This window comes from Cololabis saira, chromosome 14 (assembly GCF_033807715.1).
Source record: "Cololabis saira isolate AMF1-May2022 chromosome 14, fColSai1.1, whole genome shotgun sequence".
Classification (NCBI taxonomy): domain Eukaryota; kingdom Metazoa; phylum Chordata; class Actinopteri; order Beloniformes; family Belonidae; genus Cololabis; species Cololabis saira.
The window spans coordinates 17,843,372-17,865,624 of NC_084600.1; the positions used below are offsets into that span (position 1 = coordinate 17,843,372).

General features: G+C 41.3%; 1 protein-coding gene across 3 annotated transcripts in view; it reads right to left on the reverse strand.

Annotated features, from left to right (window-relative positions):
- Window positions 1-4,891: 4,891 nt before the first annotated feature.
- The window catches only part of LOC133459752 (roundabout homolog 2-like), a 114,622-nt gene continuing 97,260 nt past the window's right edge, over window positions 4,892-22,253 (reverse strand). For 2 of the 3 annotated variants that reach the window (XM_061740023.1, XM_061740021.1), the window contains 11 exons: window positions 21,647-21,823; window positions 18,219-18,245; window positions 18,084-18,123; window positions 16,498-16,625; window positions 15,587-15,859; window positions 14,696-14,858; window positions 13,488-13,748; window positions 12,537-12,736; window positions 9,646-9,807; window positions 9,261-9,518; window positions 4,892-6,564 (listed from right to left, as the gene is read on the reverse strand). In XM_061740023.1, the coding sequence (XP_061596007.1) occupies window positions 6,563-6,564; window positions 9,261-9,518; window positions 9,646-9,807; window positions 12,537-12,736; window positions 13,488-13,748; window positions 14,696-14,858; window positions 15,587-15,859; window positions 16,498-16,625; window positions 18,084-18,123; window positions 18,219-18,245; window positions 21,647-21,823 (1,691 nt within the window). In that variant the 3' untranslated portion in view covers window positions 4,892-6,562. The remainder of the gene's footprint in view (window positions 6,565-9,260; window positions 9,519-9,645; window positions 9,808-12,536; window positions 12,737-13,487; window positions 13,749-14,695; window positions 14,859-15,586; window positions 15,860-16,497; window positions 16,626-18,083; window positions 18,124-18,218; window positions 18,246-21,646; window positions 21,824-22,253) is intronic. The other variant, XM_061740022.1, reaches the window with a different exon arrangement.

Genomic DNA, 22,253 nt, shown 5'->3' on the forward strand with positions numbered 1-22,253 from the left:
TCATCTGTTTGAGGCCACGTTTACACGTAGCCGGGTATTTACAAAAACGGATATTTTCCCCTCTACGTTTTCATGAAAACGCTGTTAACGTCATGCCAGCCAATCAGAATCCTGGAAAAAACATCAACAAATGACACGTGTAACTTCCAGTTAAGGCTGATTTGTGGTTCCGCGTTACACCAACGCAGAGCCTACGGCGTAGGGTACGCGGCCGGCGACGCACACCGTACGGCGCGCATCGCAGCGTACCCTACGCCGTAGGCTCTGCGTCGATTTAACGCAGGACCATAATTCAGGCTTTACTTCCAAGACGGAACGAGAGTCTTTTATATAGAATATAAAACAGGTAAAATACAAGAAAATATTGACGATGGCCAAACTAATTGTAAACACAGGTCGCACACATGACGCTGGTGAGTTCCTGGTGCATAATGTGACGTTCTGAAGCTTAAATCTCCGTTTTCCTCTGTTTTCCTCCGTTTTCCTCCGTTTTCCTCCGTTTTCCTCCGTTTTCCTCCGTTTTCCTCCGTTTTCCTCTGTTTAGACGCAAACGTGAAAACAGAGTTTTTGAAAATCTCCACTTTGGCCGGAGTTTTCAGAAATTATCGTTTTTGGGGGCTTTGAGCTGCATTTTTGTGTAAACGAACGACCAAAACGCATGAAAACGCCTCAGTTTTTGCTCCGTGTAAACGGGGCCTGAAAGAACCTGAATCATGCAAATGAGCTGATAGGGTCTGTCAACAATGACTAAGTCAAAGATTCTGGCAATGATTAAACACAGTTTTTGAGCAATCCTGCTGCCACAGTCTAGAAAAAGGAATAGATTGGTGTAGTCTTCTGGGAGGATTCAAGAAACTAGAGATGGATTTGGTACTGGGATTTGACAGAAGAACTGAGCTGAGACCTTGAGCGGGGAACAATATTTTCCTTAACTGCCCTCCAGCAGAGACCTCCAGGAGAGGTTACGCCGCTTCTCGTACACGGCACTATGTGTGGTGGCAACGATAAAAAAAGGAGATGAACCATCAGGGTGAACAAGATGAAAATAAATTGGTCACTGAGGGAGCTAAAGGCCAGGAGACCGCTGGCCTTTAGCTTAGCCTCGGGGTATCTGTGCCACAGAGCAGAACCGGCGGTCTCACGTGGGGTGCATGTAGACCACCACACTGTTTGAATGTTGCAATTAGCCAAATGTCATGAGTCAAAAATCCGCCTTTTGATTCAGGGTTACACATAATCATACTGAAAAGGTTGTCCACCACATGTTGGGAAAATTTCATGAAGTGCTGCTGCTCGTGTTCAACAGGGATCTAACAAAGGAAGTGAATAGCTCCCTTTCTTATGGTAATGCCTACATGCAGCCTACTGTGTAATCAGTGTAAAGTCTGATTGTTCAGTACAATACTTCTAAACTTAAGATACATTATAATGAAAGCAGCGAGACTCATATTGAGATATAAAACAGCTTTGTTTGAGATTTTAACTGCAAATAACATTTCAAAATATACTGTGATGCTTTGAAAGAACTGCAGTCAAACACTTCCTGTTTTCTTTGGATGTGTGCCGTTCTCTTTCATGTGTCTACGTCTGATGCAAATAAAAAATAGACGTATGTACCGTATATCCTATTGAAAACTTATTTTTCATCAGTCCATTCTACAAACCCAGTTCCCTCTTCATAGTTTCTTTTTCTTTCAGAAAAATTAAATAACAAACAAATGGTTTCTCAAGGCAGAAAGTTTGAATTTATATATCATATCATCCGAACCCAGAGACTAGCAGACCACCATCCTCAAAGGTGAAGCTGTCTTTTCACATCATTCACATAGAGGGTACAGGTCAGGGTCAGCTACAAAACAGCTCCCTTGCTCCTGACCCCCCTCTACCCAGGTGGTCCAGTCTGAAGAAACAGCATGAATTTTACATGAAGTCTGGGGGTCCAGGCCTCCAGACCTCCAACAATCACACACAGACCTTTAATTTTCATCGTGTTCATTAAGTAAAAATTGCTCTTTCAAAAAAGGGGCCTATAATTTTTCTAAATTTTTTTAGTTTTTATTTGAATCGTATTTACAATCATGTTTTAATGCTTTGTGTTTGGTGTATATTACTGCCAGGAAGAATAAAAAGAAAGGTGCTTTTGCTGCTTTATTGTCATAATAAGCTGTTATTTTTAAGTGGTTGGCTGCAATACTTAAAGAAGTGAACCAGAGGCGAAATTGCTCCCCGAGGGCTAAAAGGTAGCTCAGCAATAAATTTGTTACAGTAAACTGATTTTTCATTGAACCAAAACCACAATCGCCCACAAAGTGAGCACATCTTTCTCCGACCAGTATATTAGGCAATAGCTCTGTAAGACATAAGTGTAGTAATATCAGTGCAAGAAGAGCTCTGTAATTGGGCTCAGAGGGCCCGGCTGTTTGGTTCGTCCTGCAAACAGGGCAAATTAAACAGAGCTACTGGAGAGGTTGGCCTCTGTAACAGAGAACCCAAATTCAGTGGTGATGGGCCGTAGATCAAAACACACAATATTATTTTGTTGTCACGGCACTTCAGGGAACCCAAGTAGCTTGACTATAAGTCTAAATGATCAGTTGCAGTTTAAATCAGCCATATTTTGCATTTTCCATGACTTAATCTACTGCATCCTTATGATTTATATGTATATAAATGTATATATATATGTGTAAACATTAGGAATGGGTGATATTTTACCGTTCAAATAAACCGTCATCGATAAACCGTCAAAAAAATTCCCCACGGTAAGAATTCACGGTCTCACGGTAAAAACGATAAATTCCCGTTGGTGATGTTTTTATGTAAAGTTGATTTATGGAAGGAAGGAAGGAAGGAAGGAAGGAAGGAAGGAAGGAAGGAAGGAAGGGAGGGAGGGAGGGAGGAAGGAGGGAGGGAGGAAGGAAGGAAGGAAGGAAGGAAGGAAGGAAGGAAGGAAGGAAGGAAGGAAGGGAGGGAGGGAGGGAGGGAGGAAGGAAGGAAGGAAGGAAGGAAGGAAGGAAGGAAGGCAGGAAGAAAAGAAGGAAGGAAGAAAAGAAGGAAGCAAGGAAGAAAAGAAGGAAGGAAGGAAGGAAGGAAATGAGCGAGAAAGAAAGAAAGAAATTAGCCTAAAAGGAAAGAAAGAAAGAAAGAAAGAAATTAGCCTAAAAAGAAAGAAAGAAAGAAATTAGCCTAAAAGGAAAGAAAGAAAGAAAGAAAGAAAGAAAGAAAGAAAGAAAGAAAGAAAGAAAGAAAGAAAGAAAGAAAGAAAGAAAGAAAGAAAAATTCCCGTCAACAACGTTTTTGTATTGGTATTTTTTTTATCGTTATCGGGATAAATGCCAGAAATTATCGTGATCAATTTTTTAGTCCATACCGCCCATCCCTAGTAAACATACATAGCCTATATATATTTAGTTATATATATATATATATAGTATATATATATATATACATATGTGGTAAATGTGCTGAAGAATTACTATGATTTTCAGGGTGCTGAGAGCACGTCCTTCTGGAGAGCCTCTCCTACGATTATCTCTCCGTGACGCCTGAGTGCAGAATTTCCCTGAATGGTCAGATTGTGCACACAGCACACATCCACAGGTGCAATAGCTTCAGCAGTCATCTTGGGAGGAGACATTTACGAGTCATGCAACAAGGACTAAATACAATATTCTTCGCATTCATGGTGCTTTTGTTTGCAAAATACCTCCTAAGAAATGTGTTTTTGACTGTGAGGGAAAATTGGCTGATCATGGCTCAGTGGATGCAATTTGATTTTTTCAGAGCAGCAACATAGTAAATGTATTTGTTTTTTCCTGACACTTTATGGAGGACTATGAACAGGCTGCTGGGTTTGCAGAAAGATTCAATTGAAACTTGGTGGCATTCCATCGCTAAAAGCTTACAAGTTATATGTGTGTGCATTTTAGTACACTATGGTATGGCTATGATAATTACAGCCTCTCACACTTGGATGCTTTGACTCCTAAGGATGATAAATAAAGAAATAAATGAATACATTTATTGAAAAGCAGCTCAAGCTGGAGGCAATCAATTGCCCTGATGATCATGTCATTCCCCCAGATCTAAAGCCACTGTCACAGGTGTAAACAGAAACTTATGCAGGTACTTACTGGAAGATGACGTAATTGGCAATATTACACAGTATAGCGCTTACCACACAGACATCTCGGTATAAACTTGGTATTGTGGCTCGTTATGTTATTCATTTTCACATACCCTATTCAATTCTGTCTAAACACATTTTGTAGGATTTGAGATGTTGAGGTCATTACCAGGAAATGTTGAATAAGAAGCATTGTTAGCGCCTTGAAATTGTTGACATGTTGAAAATGTGTGTGTCCAATTAGCAGCAGCAGGTCTAGGTGTTCATGAATCATTAGCTCTGGCCATCGACAAGCCTCCAGGAATCCGAACAATCCAACACTTGGGCTAAATCTGCTCATTTTCAGGATTTTGGTTGTTCATAATAATTTACAGGCTGTGGGAGAATGCGGTGCTACTCTAGAGGTGCCAGAGTTCAAATTAGATGGCTAAAATGGACCATCTTTAGCCCTTATTTCCAATACCGGCATTCTGTACTAATCTCTGTACATTGCACTTTTACAAACTGCACAAAAATCACTTGAAGCTAGCTGGCCTCAGGTTATTGTTTCTGAAACACGGAGCTGGCATGTGGTTCTAAGACAACAATGATGGAATAAAGTTGAATCTGAAACTCTGCATTTCTTTTTTTTTTACCTGAAAAAGTAAGCAATGATAAAGACTGTACATAATTTCAAAACACCACTATATACTTAAGTAGTTTGCTATTAAATGTGTAGAATGGATGCACCATTTTCACATACACGGTTGTGCTTGAAGGCTCCTTTTTAATTGAAAGCATGCCCTATACAATGCAACGTGGACAGTAGCATTTTTAACACAAGCGCAATATATAAAACTGTGTATTGAAAGAAAAGCTTCATGTGGGAAGTGTATTTGTAGCTGGATGTGAAAGCAGTATATGCAAAAATCCACATTATGATTTCATTCACTGCGTAATGTAAAATAAAATACGATTCCCACCCCTAATTTGACCTCTCTCGGCCAATACAAAGAGTGTTGCTGATTTATGAAGAGAAATCTGGTTCATTTTCACACACACATTTTATTTTGCTTTATTTTGGAAAAAAAAAAAAGAAGAGGAAATGCCCCTACTGTAAGTGGCTGTGTATTCCTCGGGGCAAACCAGTCGGTCATGTAAAGATTCTTCAAAGGGTGAGCCATTATAAGAGAAAATAATCAGAACGTAACCTTCCCCACAGTTGTGAGGGCGGCGTGAAGACTTTGCAATTTGAATCTCATAGGCAGGAAATCCTAATTAAAGTCTACACATTGTTGTAAGATAATAGTGTAAATGTAACCATTCAGCAGTGTTGCGACACGTTAGAACAGGACTTGTTTATGTTCGACATCACACATAATTGTTTTAAGTCCTGCATTGTGTTCGTCTGTCTGCAGATAAATTAAGGGCGCTTTAATTAATCTGTCTCCGCCCCCTCCAAGGTGATATTGACTTCCTAAAAGTCACTTTTTATATTCCCATTTCCATTTCCAGTCATATTGTCTCCTGGATATTGCACGATCATCATGTCACTAGAAGTAAGTTGAAAAACCCCACAAAGATGCCATATATTTAGATGATTTTTTTCGGAATGGCAAAGAAGTGTCCGCTGTTTTCTGCCTTTGCTTTGGATAGCACAATTAATGTGTTTGTTTTTTATAAAACATGATTTGGTTATCATTTGCTGAGAACCCTTGTTAGTGTAACGTATAATGAGATTCATAGCATGAAATATGAAACATTGTTAGTTATCATTTGGCATATTAGTTCCAAGCGTGTACCTGTCAGCCAAATATATACTGGACCCTCTGGTTCGGTTGTGGTTAATATACTGTAAATGTCCCTCTTTGCCACCATGATCCTCTTCCTCAGCTCATCTGACCATAAGTTTGTGCTTATTTTCACCAAAACGCTCTGTGCAAAATACACCGATACAGAAGCTTCATCAAAATAAGCTAACAGTTTGAGCATTCATGGGAAATGACTCACGGTAATAAATCACAAAAAGATACAACATCGGGTTTGGCTTGCATAGCAAATGAGAAGAAAGAGAAAAGAACATTAAAAATATATTTACAATTTTTGCAAGTCCTCCTTAATTTCAATGAGTCATTTTGTTGTGTATTTTCTTCTTCATCTCCAGCGCGTGAACCGTTGTACACATGTGACAGAAAACCCAAGCAGACAAAAAAGAAGAAGGTACTGTTTGCTCTTTTGAAGAGGGGGATGAAAATAACACGGTGAGAGTGGCGTCTGTGGCTGTACATGACATTTACAGCTCTGCATTTCATTTAGCATTCTTTTGTTTCTTCCTTTGTTTTATGTCCTCTCCATCTTCTAAACATCGTTCTCGTGGAGAAAAAGAAATCTCATAGCGCTTATAAACACGGTGTCCAGGGACAGGTCACAACTGCAGGGGACGGTGCTTCACACAGACTCTGCAAAAGGGAGACAAAGGAGAAGCAGAAGTGTTTAATCCAGATGAATACTCGCTATCTGCTGATGTCATTCACACCGACTGTTTTATCAGCGATGACAAGTTGCCCTCACCCACATCCATGAAAACCCACCCAGATCATGATAGTACCGCCACACAGGTTTTTTTTAGTGTTTTCCTTTACGCAAACATAAAACCTATATTATAAACTGGAAAGTTCTAGATAAGTCTAATCTTGAAACGTTTTTCCAAGAACCACAAAACAGTTCTTTAGCTAAAATATGCCACCGTGAAAGCAGTTTTTAGTTGCTTAGCAGTTACCCTTGTGGCCCTTGCCATTCATGTGAACCATCCCTGTGGGGAAAGCAAACAATAGTTCACCTGTGGAGTCTAATCTCTACAAGCGAAACAAGCCGAGGCAAGTGTATCCGTACGGCATGTCACACACAGAAACTGCTGTTGTGTTTCACAAAGGTATCAAGACAAAAGAAGAGAAAAATATCAATGACATTACTAAAAACACTGTAAAATCATGAAATACAGATTAAAGTATCGGAAAAGAACACACAAATTCTCAGTGAGCGCTCAAAGGTTTATGAAAATGTGCCGTTTGATCCAGTAATTACATTTCTTTGCTCTTGGGCATCATTATTTGTGATGGTCACCACCAATCCTGCTTCTCCACAACTTTAATAAAAAGGTGCAAAAATCTGTGTGGATCATTGAGATCCCCACTTTCCATGGACTTCTCCAGGCCTATATTTCTAAGGTTCCTTTTTCTCGCAAAAAGTTTATAGATAAATGTTTTCAGTCATTTGAAAGCCCTTTTAGATGAACATTGTTGAGGTTTTTCAATCCGCGTTTAAGTCTCATGTTGGCGCTGAATCCGCACTGCTGAGGGTTTTTAACAACATCCTCTACCGTTTGGACAGCCGTCTCAAACCTGGGATTTACGATGGATTTCAGCCCGGACGTCCATATGACTGAAGCGGTGGAATCTAACCTATGTCAGCAGAGGCAACGGGCAGAGATAAGAAACATTCAAAGGACCGCGTTCACACAGTGATCCAAGCCTTTACTGCAACTGGGCTGGATTACTGTAGTTGTTTGTGAGCTGGTGTTAGGTCAACTGCTGCACACCTTTCAACTGGAACATGTAAACAAAGAGTATATTTCTCTAGTTTTAACCTGACTGCACTGGCTGACCAGGAAATTTCAGAGTTTATTTTTTTAAATTCTTTTATTTGTATTCAAATCTTTGAATAGTTCCTTTTGAGCTACAGCCAGGCACTGCCCCTCCCGGGTCAGCTGACCAGCTGCTCCTGGAGGAGCCGACGACACCGCAAGGGCTCCCAAATTGTGGCATACGTTGGCATCTCACATTAGACAAGCGTCTTCCCTGACTGTTTTTAAACCTGCTCTTTAGACCCATCTCCTTTGCTTGGCTTTTGACCCATAGGGAGATGTTTTCTTGTACTTTTACTAATGCTTTAATTGGTCTCAGACACTTTAATTTATTTGACATACATAAATTGCCTTTATTTCCTTCTAATGTATATTTATTCCCATGCCCAGCACTTTGGTCAGCGGTTGCTGTTCTTCAAGTGCTTTCTAAATAAAGTTGGTTTGGCTCGGTAGCCAGCGCCTTGACTGGACCGCAGGTCTTCAAACAAGCCTGATATACTTAAATATCACTACAAAAATAGTTACAAGCTCTCAGTTAAACCCATCGATATAAATGTTTTGTAACTCTTTCAAACCCGCTCTGCACCAACAACCCTTTTCTGTATTTTCCCCAAAAAACACTATATTTTTGAGGCATTCAGCCCAGCTGGGTGAAGAAAAAATACCTAACAAAACAAAACTATTGTTTTATTAGTGTCAATGAAGAATATGGATTTGTTGGCTTCTCCTAATGCAGCCATATATCCAAAACACCAGATTCCTTCTTGTTTCCATGGAAATAGCAGACACAGAGAACACGGTGCTGGTGATAAACTTGATAACACGGCTTTTTACACATTTACACACAAATATACATTTATTCACCAACTACACATCGAGGAAGGAGGGTTCAGAATATTCAATTTCTATTTAAACTAACACAAAACTTGGCACTTACTAACATCGTTGGTCTTGAACAAGATCCAATTAGACCTTTAGTTCGTGAGGCATCTTTAAAAATGAAAAAGTTGCTGGAGAAAGAGACTTCTGTAGAAGTCTGGAAGTAAGCTGGTTTGTCTGCATATTGAGGGTAAGACAGCTGTAATAGGATCCGCTGCCAGTGCACGCAAAGTTGCATGCAAACTACAGTATATTAGCCGGTATAAGCTGGTAAGGAGGGATTATGCACAACAACGAACCAAACGTGTGTGTCGGAAAATGTTAGGGATTTTCTGATTGTCATAACACTGACTGAAAACATCTTATTCTAATTTCACTTTCATGTTTGTTCAGTTCCAAAGTCCACATAGCAATGCATCACAAACAATATGCAATCTTCAGTGGAGTGCAGTTTTATTCACGGATAAATGTACATAGTTCCTAAAGCTTCACAATGAATGAAGTTAAACTTTTTATGAAATATGCACCAAAGTGTTCAGGGGAAACTTGCATAAAAACACAATATTTATAACTGGATACATCCAGCATGTGTTATTGGTACGCAGACTCATCTTGAAAATGATTAACACTTACAGTGTTCTCTTTTTTCTGTGCCATTAGTGGAGGGATGCCCGTTGTGGGGGAGGTCTGTGCCAGGTCTTTTCTGAGAACCCCTACCAAGGGTGGCCCTGCCGGATGATGCCGTGCCACTCCAAGAAGCCATATGCTGCCTCTCTAGCGTCGACACGGTGACCATGCACTCGTCAGAAGGGTCCGAGGCCGCAGCTGCCCACGAGCTGTGCATGTGGGACCCCATGCCGTGCAGGGACTTCATGGCTGCTGCGGGAGCTGCTGAGTGGTAGATGAGAGAAATTGGAAAACGAACGTAACATGAAGGAGGTCACTCTCTCTGAAATTGCTATAAAAGAGGAGTAATGTTTGATAAACAGAGTCTGGGAGTGTTGAAGTCCAAACTCACCGTCTGTGTTGGTGTCTCTTCGTCTAGGAAGAGTTCCAACGTTGTCTGTGTGAGGTTTGTGGCCGGTGAGTGGTGCCCTCTTGTGTCCGAGGCTATGTGTGCTCGGTGCGCCGTGGTCTGCTGTGCCAAATGTATCTGGCTGGCACTGCTGTGGGGCTTTGCCTATAAAAAGATTTAAAGATAAAAGAGTTTTCCATGGATCCTCCGAACTCAGATCAGCCCAGACAGGCTCAACGAAACACCAGATGTGTCTGGTACAAGGGGAGCAGAAAATACTGTCAGAAGTGAAATCGGAATAATTAAATTCTACACTACGCGTGTCCCTCAACAAAGATGTAAAGATTGTTCACGGCACATTTTCCAGCAAGATTATCTCCTTGATACTTGCAAGTTGGCATCCTGCCTGGAGAATATTCTGGCTGACCGCTTTGATCAGACAGCCTTAAGAACTCTTTTCTTCCTTTGTTACAGCAATGTAAGGATTGTCACATTTGAAGAAATAATAAAAAAAGAGACAGACAGCATGTAGGGAATTATTAACAAATGCGCCATTTAAAGCAGCACTCTTCAGCCGAAATATGCCCCCCCCCGCGGAAATCTTTCTACCGCGATGACAAGGTTCTCGCTGCCTCGGTGCACTTCTGAAACAGTCACTTAGCACATGTGACAGTTAAATATTAAGCGATAACATATTTGCATTGCTAATGTTTGTAAATATCTATATTCACACTGACCTGCGTTCTGCCCCGCATCGGGCTATTAAAAGCACTAAAAACACATATTCAGTCTGAAGCCGTCAACTGCAGCCCATCAAACAAAGGGGCCTAAAAATGGTACACTTCTGCTCCGGTGGGAAAAGCCATCAAGCTCCCTAGTTCTAAAGAAAAGCTTGCAGACAGAAACCTATTTATAAATGCATCAAATCCTAAATGTTAGATGTGTTACTTATGAGTACAGTTCTATTAAGGCTGTTAAAATATTATGATATGGTTTCGACATCTATCCAAGAAGGATTGCATGCAACTTTCATGAGACGGTCTGAAGTTTTCATGAAACAAGTGAATACTCTACCTCTCTACTTCAACCTCTGTGGTTAAAAGACGGTTGTAAAACAGAACTTTGATTGGACAAATCTGCAAAAAGTTAAGCTGATTGTGCCTCTAAACATCCAATAATCCTGTTTTAGCACTTACTTTATGGAATTACTGAATTAAATATTTGCCACATCGGCATCTGTCACCTTTTGCCCATCGACTGGAATAATTTCATCCAGAGGTGATTGCTTTTTTGCCTTGCTACACTTTTCTCGTGCAAGCATCATTTTTGCTATTAAATCGTGTCCTGGAACGATGAACGCGTTTCCTAGCTTGATGTAGCGGGTTGAGGGGCTGCCGACACCTTGGCTACACATTGTGAGAAAATAAAAGCAGTTTTGTCGCCGTTCAGCGATTTGGTTACAGACTTAATTGATCAAATTCTGTCTACGCTTGTTACATTCTGAAAGAGAACCAGTCAAATGTTCGTGCACATTCTTTCATTCAATGTGTCCAAACCTTCAAGACACACAACTTAATGATAACATTTAAAGCAGCACAATGTAACTTTCAGCTTTTGTTGAGTTTGGCGGCTCCTTTGGACAAAAGCGGTAGTGCTTTACCAGAAAGAACACTACATTTCCCATGAGCACCAGCGCGTACTGCCGGAAAACCCCCGTCCCCGTCGCGTGCATTTGTTTTTATAGTGAATGAAATAAGACGGGACAGACTTTCAAAACTACTTTTCTGTTTTCAGCGGTCGTTTGCAGGATGGATAGCAAAGAGGTAATGTATCTATTTTTGGCTAAACAATATAATATGAGTCACCCCTGCCCCCCTGTCCTGTTTCAGTGAGATAATGCACCCCAAATTACAAACACATACGCTAGTCCAACATACTTACTGACAAAATAAAAAAATACTTTATAACCTGTGAATAACTGAATGTTTTGCAGATCAGCCCTACACAATTTTACAGTTCTCAGAAAAAATACTAGAAATGTTCTATACATTTTCTTCACATTGCATTCTTTCCTCTAGTGCTGTCATTCTATTCAATTGTATTATTATTTTATAAAGCTTCCTCATTGCGAATTACACAATTTTATGATCACTATTATGTGATCAACAACACTATGTGTCTGTTGTTGATATTGTCAGTAATTTTAGAATTACCTAAACCACGCCAGCGAGTGAACGCCGGGCCAATGTTTATTCTTGTCCGGGCATTTATTTATTTTTTGTCCAGGCATTTAGCTTTTTACTCTCCCGCTTTCTTTTTTTCGCTTCCTCCAATAAAACTTTTATTTTCTTCGTTTTTTTCCCTTCTTCGGCCATGATACCAGCTTCCACGTCCCGCCCAGCTTTCGTCTCGACTATGAATCGGGAAGGAGGAGGAAGTGACGTATGCCGTAAAGCTTCCTACCATCGTAAAAGGTTCCTACCATGCACCTCCAAGTTACATAGTGCCAGTGAAGGCGATACAGAACCCTCAGACCATGACAGAGGTGTCATTAAACCTGTTGGAAGTTGATGTTCCATCACAATGACTCTGGAAATATTATATTAAGGTGGAAAAGTTACATAGTGCTGCTTTAAATGCTTTCATAAGTGTCTACTGCAGTGTGCCTGTGATTAGAATGCATCATAATATACCTGACGTGACATACATAACACATGCATTAGTTTTTGCATACTCTCTATGTGTTTATATGTTCACATTCATCTATCGATGAATATTCACTTGCAACTGTCTTGCAACTGTCTCTGCAACTTTTTTTCATGAGCTGAATTTCATCCTAGCTGCAATGACGTGGTGGCGGAACAGAAATGTCTTCGGTTAGTCGGGAAGCGTACCTGAGCCCTCAAGGCTATCTGTGCTGTGACCTGGTGTGTATTCAAAGCCACACAGATTCTTTGACACCACTGCATATCTTTCATCCTCCTCTTCCTCCTCGTCCTCTTCGGAAAGGAGAGTGGCTCCCAAGTCAGAGCCCAGTGTACTGGACATGAAGTCCATGGGAGAGTTGGACACGTTGGGACTGGTCTTCATATGCCTAGTCAGATGCGTGGAAACAGCACGTATGAATACACAGTCTTTACTTTCGTTCTTTGAACAAAAAAAGGCATCACAGGTCGGATAATGCGTATGGAAAATGTATGGAAAGAAACTAAATAAGGAATCAGTGGATATTCAGGAAGGAGGAGATGCAATGTGCGGAGACTGTGAATGCCTGCAGTGATTTTCACTGATTACTTTCTCAGCGGTGCTGTGTATTTGACTAACACAATGGAGTTGTAATTGGACTGGATAAAGGATATCTGGATGGGCAGGGCTGTCAGCAACATGCCTGTTATCTCCCGCACAGCTGTCTTCCATGATGGCTCACATCCCACCATAGAGGAGATGCATGCATAATTACCAACTCTATTTACTCATGTCAGAACAGCATGTAAGACTAAACCCAGTCATTACCCTCCAACACGTGTCAGCCCTGACTTATCAAGTTTTCCAATGCTCTGTCAAAGGAGTAATCAATGGAGAAATGTTTTTTTTTTTTTTTTTAATCGCTCTCTCTTGTGAACACCATCCATATAAGATTCTGCACCGTCAGTCATTGATATGCAAGACTAAAACTGCGAGCAGATTAAATGGATAAAACTTCAGGGATCATCACAACTGTGCAAGGCAAACACATTAAATTTGCACTGACTTCAGGCGGTAAAAGGTTTTATTCGTTGTTTATTCAGTGGAGTGTATAGGACACACTAAAACTGCGATGAACAGGAACTCTAGAGGATTCCTACCACGCCTGCTTGGCCACTTCATACTGGTACGCTCTGGTCAGCTCGTCTAAGTGGGCCTGCAAGATGGACTGCATTTCCTCATGGTGACCAGAGCTGAGGGAGGAGGAGGAGGGCTGGCTGAAGGAAGCTGTCGCCGGCGAGGAGGATCTTCCTCTCAGAGGAGGAGTGGGACCCCTCTCCTCCTCGACCTCGTTGTCCAAACTCTGGTGCCGGTAGCCGTGGTGGACCGACATCGGTGGGGCCCAACTGTTGTTGTCATATCTGCCACACAGAGAAAATAACAGCTAAACTTTATACATGCGATTAATTCAATTTCCCTTTGTGACTAATTAAATGCAGAGGAGGGTAGTAACGAGTTACATTTACTCCGTTACATTTACTTGAGTAAGTTTTGGGAAATGTTGTACTTTTAGGAGTAGTTTTGAATCACTATACTTTTTACTTTTACTTGAGTAGATTTGTGAAGAAGAAACTGTTACTCTTACTCCGCTACATTAGGCTACATTGAGCTGTTACTTTTCTTTTATCCCTTTTTTCCGCGTACGCATCAATCTCGTGACATCACTGAGTGATTCTTTGGGAAAAATGTTTGTTTTTGCATCTTTTGTCACATTTACACAGACTCAAACACACACAGAGTTTATATGAGTTCATGGGCTTGTTCTAGTTCTGCCTGGTTAAAAAAGAAAAGTACAAAGGCTTGAAATTTTGTGCTACTTGTGCTTAATTAATTTTTTTGTTCTGTTATTCTTTTATTTTATTATTTATTAAAGTACTTGAATTTACTTTAAGATTATTTTAATTTAAGCTATTTTTTTATTAATGTTAATTTATTTTATTATTTTATTGATTTAATTTCCCTGAAGATGATTATTTTGTACTTTTGTCTGTTTGAATGGTTGTGTTAAAAAAACCGTTACTCAGTACTTGAGTAGTTTTTTCACCAAGTACTTTTTTACTTTTACTCAAGTAATTATTTGGATGGCTACTTTTTACTTCTACTTGAGTCATATTATTCTGAAGTAACAGTACTTTTACTTGAGTACAATTTTTGGCTACTCTACCCACCTCTGATTAAATGTGAGGTTCCTCTGACAGGCAAACAGACATGTACAGCGTAAGCAGCTGCAGCATATTGCAGCCTTTGTGGTCACATGTTGTTTTTTGCATTACAGGGCAAAGATTCAGGAGATCCGAGCGTCTCTTACCCTCCTCCGTGGCTTTCCTGGGGGTACCGGTCAAGGTCGACCTCCGTCCCTGGCAGAGGATGCATGGGAGGTGGAGGCAGCGGCATGTTAGCCCAACATGTTCCGTTTGATTTGGCTGCTTTCGCTCCACCTTTAACCTTCTTTTTCTTCGCCACCTTTGCACCTAATGGTTGAAAAAGGCAGGAGCACATTACGAAAGGAATTCCTGCATTTCCACACAAAAGCTCTGCTTTGAAAGCTTTATCTTCCTGCACAACCTGAATCTTCAAACATATCTCGCACACAATGTTCATTACTTCCTTTTCTTGTGTGCTGACAGCACATTAAAACATTTTCTAAATGTTGACATTTCCTAAATAGGCATCAAAACCTGTGGCAAAAGCTCTTTCAGCTGCTTCCCTACAGCTTCTCCTTTTGCTCTATTTTATCTCTGGCAAATATGACATTTAGCTGAGCACGCAGCCTATTGGCTAAAACCGCAAGCGTGCAGGCAGATATGCCTCCTTGACTTTACAAAATGTATATAAGCTAAATAAATAACTGAGAGCGCTGAGGGATTTTCTGCCATCACTAATCAAATTAAGACAAAGAAATGCGTCACGATTGCGTGACATTTCTGGGCTAGATAAGCTCTCAGGGTAGAATTGTGATGAAGACAGAAGAGTAATTAAGAACATTGCCTGAAGCCACCATTTTAGTGAATATGTAAATAAATCCCTTCCTTTCCACTTTGGTCTTTTCCCGAGCTTAGCTAGCAGTAATTTCACTGACTGGGAGAAATAATGCCTGTTGGTCCACAGAGAGACTCTAAATGTGCATCCAAAACTTGCAGCACACAGCTAGAGAAAAAGATGAAATTGATAGTTTGGTGCATTTTAACTGGGCTCTTACCACCGCCGGGGCGTCTGTCAGTCAGCGAGTAGCCCATGTTTGCTATTTCCTGCTGGGCTTGGAGCGAAGCCTTCCAGCGGGGATCCGGCCTGTCCACGGCCAGCTCGTGGAAGCTGTTGGACTGCAGGATCTGAGTGGTGGCGTAGGGGGTGGGCTGACCACCTCGCGCCGGGCTGCTGTAGCCTCCCTTCCCCATGAAGTCGATGCTGCTGTAGATGGCTCCATCAGACAGCATGGTGCCCGTTTTCTCCACTGCTGCAGACGGCAAGACATCTGAGACAAAGTGGGGATGGAGGTGGACAAGGCAACGTGGAGAGGTAAGCTGACATGAAATTAACGATCTTTAAGGTCATTAACACACCCTGCTGCTCTGGCGCTCTGTATTAGTTAACTACAGGTCTAAAATGGACTTGATATAAATGAAAGTGATCATCAACAACCATAATTAGCATGCAACACTCAGTGGGAGCCCGGTGGATTGTTCACAAGAGGGGATATTCAAACAGCGCTAACCTTCAGCTCTAATGTCTTTCACGCAAAGAGCCCACACTTAACCAAATTATAATCTAACATTAAAACTCTAACACAAAACTATACTTTTAATTGAAAACAACCTTGGGAAATGCATTGCGGCAGGGTATGACAACAAATGAAGGACAAAAATACATCCAAACAGCACAATTTAAGCCAAATATCAGACTTGTCAAATCTAATTAGTAAAATATATCCCTCAAAGGCGTCTTTAATTTGGGCGCATGTGCTTAGCTCATTTGTGTGTGCGTGTGCTGCTTATGTGTGATGTGCTGTCACATTACTTCTCAAAGGATGAGCGTCAAAACTGTCCAACGCGGGCATTGCTAAAGCTGTACTTCGCCCTGATCCCCGCACGGCAGCTTGTTTATGTTCCCTACCTCCTCGGCCAAAGTTGTTCCCGCCCTTCGGACTCCCTAAGCCTCCGTTGGCCGGGAGGCTCGTGGAAGGCCAGGAGTCTGCCAGCCAGGGGAGGCCTGGATCTCCCGCCTTCAAGAGCCCCGGACGGCTGCGAGAGGATGAGAAGGGTGGGGGGAGGCAGAAGAAGAAATCGCATTAAGCATTCAACCTCCCCAGTAACACCATTGCTCGTTTTCGTCCTGCTGCATCAACAACAAACTGATGTGAAAACTCATTCAGCATATTCTCGCCTGTGGAGCAGCCCAGAACATGCAACAATAAACAGAAAGGCATAAAATGGCAAGTCTATAAATCAGACTTCTGGTCTCTTCCCCCTCAACTCAAACATCCCCAACTCTCCCCGGAGAGACAAGGCAGGCCTAAACACACACTAAATCCACTTTAGAGCCTTAGCACAACAGAAATTTACATTTTAAATTGAGAATCATGAACAGCCTCTGGCAGATCAGCTACACTGGAGCGCCATCTCCATGGCAACAGAGACAGCAGAAGCCCATTAGGTAGTTAAGGAAAGCTACCGTGTCATTTTGTCTTTGTGAAATAAAGCAGCGGTGAGTGTACGCTTTGACTTCAAGGTAGGGAAGTTGTGGGCGGCCATTCATGGAGAAGAAGAACAAAGACGGTTCACAGTCTCTTAATATCATCTGCTGAAAAAAATGGCACGGCATTCTGATGTCTGCACATCCAATAAACATAGCCTGCTTGCATGTTTAATGTGGAGCTGCACTGTGGATTTTTTCCACTGAGCTTAGTTCGCCAAGCGCCAGGGGAATTGTTCACAGCTGACACGGCGATGGCTCCAAGGTGTTCAAGCAATTATGTCAATAATTTTCTATTTTAGTTCATAAGTGTATGCACATATTTAGCATGCGTCTCCTCAGAAAAACACGGCGACAACACGGATCCGAAAATACATATGCACACATTCAAAGTGGAAAAACGCACTCATGCAAAAGATTATACTCAGAGGAATACTCTGGTATTATCTGCATCTTGAGAAGGTATACAAATGTGACACAAAGCAATAAAGTAGGCGGATGTGCATTCTGATGATCAGTGGATACTACGCTCTGAGCACTTTTAGCCAAAAGGAAAATCTCAGCATCCCAAGGGCCAGCTCTCTGTCACTTTCTGAGCTGAAGGACCCACAGCCGTGTGCTCGACACTAAGCTTTTTTTAAACAGCACATTCATCACCTCTCCCCTTCTCGTGTGACCTCTCGCTCTGCCTCCGACCTCACACGGGCCGAGAGAGAGCCAGTGAATGAAACAGCTGCCCACCTGCATTAATTGGGTAGCGCTCACTTCAAAAGGAGTGATTAATGATTTCATCAAGCGACCACTAGCGGAAATCATACACCAATACAGTATAAATAGGCAAGGGGAGCGGGTATGCAAATCTCATTCATCATGAGAGAACTCCTCGTTGTGGGGATTACAATGGGCCGGTGCCATCGTAAAGACAGACTGCGCACAGTGTGGGGCCCAAACGTTGGCAGGGAGGCGCCGGCTGCAGGGTTTCTGGCTTTTACGTGCGCTGTTCTCACCTTCCATTTCTGATCAGGCCTCTGTCTCTTTGGAAGGTAACTTGTAGAGAAAAGAGGGAAGAGAGGGAGAGAATTAGACAGATTCTCCAACAATTAACAGCGCCGACATTATAGCGGGTGACGTTGCAGACGTACCTGCTCGAGTGAAAGTGAAGGACTGAACTGCAATTCAAGCAAACACAAGAAACATGTAAGGAGGGAGGTGTAACTATAGATCTCAAGGAAACACATCAAACCAAAGCTATATTGTGACATCATTTGTTTGAACCCTTTAACAACAAGCAGAAGTACAACTAAATAACAGCTCAACTATGTTAAGTGTTAGATTGTTCTTTCATCACCCTCTCTGTCTTGGAATATTAATTATTGCAGTTTCTCCTCTTGTAATACGTCCTTAAAACAATCATGAAGGATAATTAGAGCTTTTTGAATTGTGGAAGCTTGAAATCAACTTTGCCAACCACTCGAGTCATCATTTTTTTTTATTCTGAAAAAATGTATACATGCAATAAGAGGTTGCAAAGGAAGTCCCTTATCACATCTGGAGAATTTCTAGGAGGTTTTTGTCCACAATGTTATAGAAGAGCAGCAGATTTGAGACTTTAGTATGATTCCTTCAACTTCTGATGAGTTGTGTGAACCAGGAACAGCCCAAGGAATCAGTTCTTTTAAGTAAAGCATTTGTGATTTTATTTTAAATGTCGTTGTACCTGTGTAAATAAAAGGTGTGCTCACGAGAATTTTGCAAAATATTCATTCACCAGAAAACCCCCTCAAGTTAACATGAACAATTTTGTGTGTATGTTCTATTTGGAATTCCTGTTTAAGCAATTTGAAGGGTTGTGGTGGTGTCCAACTCTCTACTTCAGGTTGGATGTTCCATTTCAACAGGAAAATAAATGTGGACTTCACTATTATGGACCTCTATTATGGAAAAGACATCACCTTGATATCGCCATATGTCCTTGGTGAAATGACCATATACGTCAGTCCATCAATGGCACCTTCACACATACAGTATGAAGGTTTCCACATCACAGGCACTCATGCACCTCCTTATCGTCATACTGTACAAGTACATGCTGACTTTTGCAGCTTTGTTGATGGCAGCCTGGAGGGCCGTTCTCATCTTTGGTGATGAGAGACACGGAAACAAGCTGAAACGTGGTGGCATTTATGCACACACTGGCTATAGAGTGTGGTTTCCCTCTTATATAATACTCTTTCTGGTCAAATGTCTGGATGCAGCGCTGAACTGTGCTGAATGAGAATCCGCTCCCACGACTCCTGAGCCCATGTTGATATATGGATGACGGTGGCACCTGTTTGTCATGTTATCTTTTCATAATAATATTGAAAAGCATAACCTCAGAGACCAACACAACTGCCCATGGCTGAAAATAATGTGTTCTGAAATATTTACTCCTTTCTGAACTGCAGAAGTCAAGTAGAATGCAGATTTCCGGCTCTGCCATGTCATCACAACTGACTCAATCTGTAATTCACACGGGATCGACGAGAGTGTCGCACCTGTTTCCAAACTGTTTACAAAATGTAAATGTTCAGGTTTGAATTTATTCAGGCACCACCTATTCCATCAGTTCATACACACCTTTTGTACGGAACAGAAATAAATAAGGATCTGTTTGTGCATAAAAAATAATAAATGCATGACAGTGCAGCACTGCACAAGACAGAGCACAATACATTTTAAGATGAAGATGGAAAAACAGTACAGAACGACGGAAGAGCTGGAATCTGCTCTGAAAAAAATACCTGGTTATGTCGCAAGAAACTGATGAGAGCGATAAGAAGGAGCACAGCCACAGGCACGAGCCACTCGGGGAAGACAAGTGTGTATTGTATTTTATTTCTTATGATGAAATCTTAGTATTTTTTCACTGCTTGCCATTTCGGTACAAAAGACATTGAGGATGAACAAGAATCCATTTTATATGCCGATCTTTCTTGATTTTCAGTCAATGTGCTGTTTACTTTCACTGCAAGACACAGCAGTCAGTTTCATCATGCTTCTTCTCCTGCTGCTCTTCTAAGGTTGTTTATTTTAGATGCACTGCTTCAGACTGAAGTTGTAGATAGCCGAAAATGATCTGGTAATATTAGTGCCGGCGCAAGTGGATGTTTTAGTGGTAAGAAGGAGTGAACGTGGCAGAGTGACCGTTTATATGCGGATATTTCCACACACTTTTAATTCAAACGAGTGGATGCTCCGGTCACTGTCCCTGCCAGCGAACCACCTTCACACATTAAAAAATGTACCAACAGGGTCAAAGCTGTCAACGGAGGAGACATCGTGTCCCTCCACCACACCAGTTTCACATGTCCCTGTCTTAACTGTGAGCTCACTAGAACGCGTTTGCTGATTTGCACTTATTTATCTTGCTCTAATTTGCAGTTTATCTTTTGAATATCAGGCGCTTTATTCTCTGTTGTATCAAATGCGGGTTTTACCTCTTTTTGCATTTATTTATCATGTTTGACTGATACATTTTCATTGAAAAGTGATGTTTCTTCAGTGTTCTACATTATTATACCATTCCAATTTCTATGTGAACATTCATATAGCGCTAATCAAGTTTCACTTCGTGTCGTATAGCTTCAAGTTTTGTGAAGTTCGGAGATGCTAGTCAGCTAAATTTAGTTGACGAGCCATCCTTTGTCCTGGAGGATCATGGCTGACTGATAATCAGGTGTTTGCTCGGACTATTATGAGCTGAGATCAGCACGTCTGCATTCTGTGACAGTAGCACGGTACACAGTGTTCAGTGGCTCAACAATTCTTGTTTTTACAGATACTGCATGGAGGCTTCATTGAAAGCTTGGATTACATAAACTCCTTGCCTTTCCATACAAAAATTCTTCTTCTTTGGTACTCTCTACTGGCCTTCACCTTCTTGCCCATTACACTGAGCTCAAGCTGGCAAAAAAACTAAACATTTCTATTGCTATCTGTGAGGAGGGCTCATGATATGACTTGTTTCCATGATAATGATGGGCCATATCAGATCTGCAGACGGCCCCCCCAGAACAAAAGGTGCAATATTCTCAAAATGCTTTGGAATTATACTGCGAAATTTGTTTTGTCCGAGGGGGCCATAATATTAGGATGAGGAAACCCCTCTGCTCTTTTTCCTTACAAAGGAAGATGCACATTTTATTATAATAAATAATCCAGCACACCAGTTTGACTTGTGGTGGATTTAAAGGACATTTCATACCTCAACTGAAACGTACCTCAAATTAATGAGCAAACAACGCCAGCCATGGTCTCATAATGGAAGGGGATGTTAAATTACTTATCTCGCATGAATGCATTAATGTTGAGGTGTGGTGGTGATGGGAGTCAGCACAGCTGATGCACATCACTGCACACTGAATTAAAGTAAATAAGGCCTATTTCCATCCGCGCTGAATATATTTTCCTTTGTTCTGCATTTTTAGCCACCTTAAATGGAGTCACATCTGTGACGACACTAAAGCGCCACTGGGCGGGGGGAAGAACTGCCGCTGACTCGGAACCATATGGATTAATTTTGCTCTACCTGCATAGTTGCTCAGCCCCTTCCTCTTTTTTCTCCTCCAGTACAGCCAGGCACTGAAGCCCATGAGGACAATCCAGCAGGCCCCTCCCAAGCCGGCGATGAAGGCTGGCTGCTTCACCACGTCGGAGATGCTATTGTTGCCTTCCGATCCTGTCATTACATCTTTCAGCTCTGCACCTGGGAGGCACCGCACACACACGAACACACACACACACACAGCAAGCAGGAAATAAACATAACTGATGTGAATGTCTTATAAAAGCCCATATAAATAAATACAAAGTAATTTTGCATTCCAAGTATTGAGTCCAATCAAGACTAAAACCCATTCATTTTAAGGTAATGTCCTTAGGCAACCAATAAAAAATAATGAAATAAATCTATCAAGGTTTTAAAAAAAAGATTGAAATACTGAGTACTGTTTATGCTGTGTAAAAGTAAAAAATCAAGACTGCATGAGCTTCACACATCAGGACACAGACGACCGGGAAAGTCGACAGTAAAAAAAGAAAAAAGAAAGATGCTGTGAAAATCAAATAAATAGAAATAAAGAAATAAATAAAACGGCATCAGTGCATCCAATATAGAGTTAATCAATTCAGCAGTG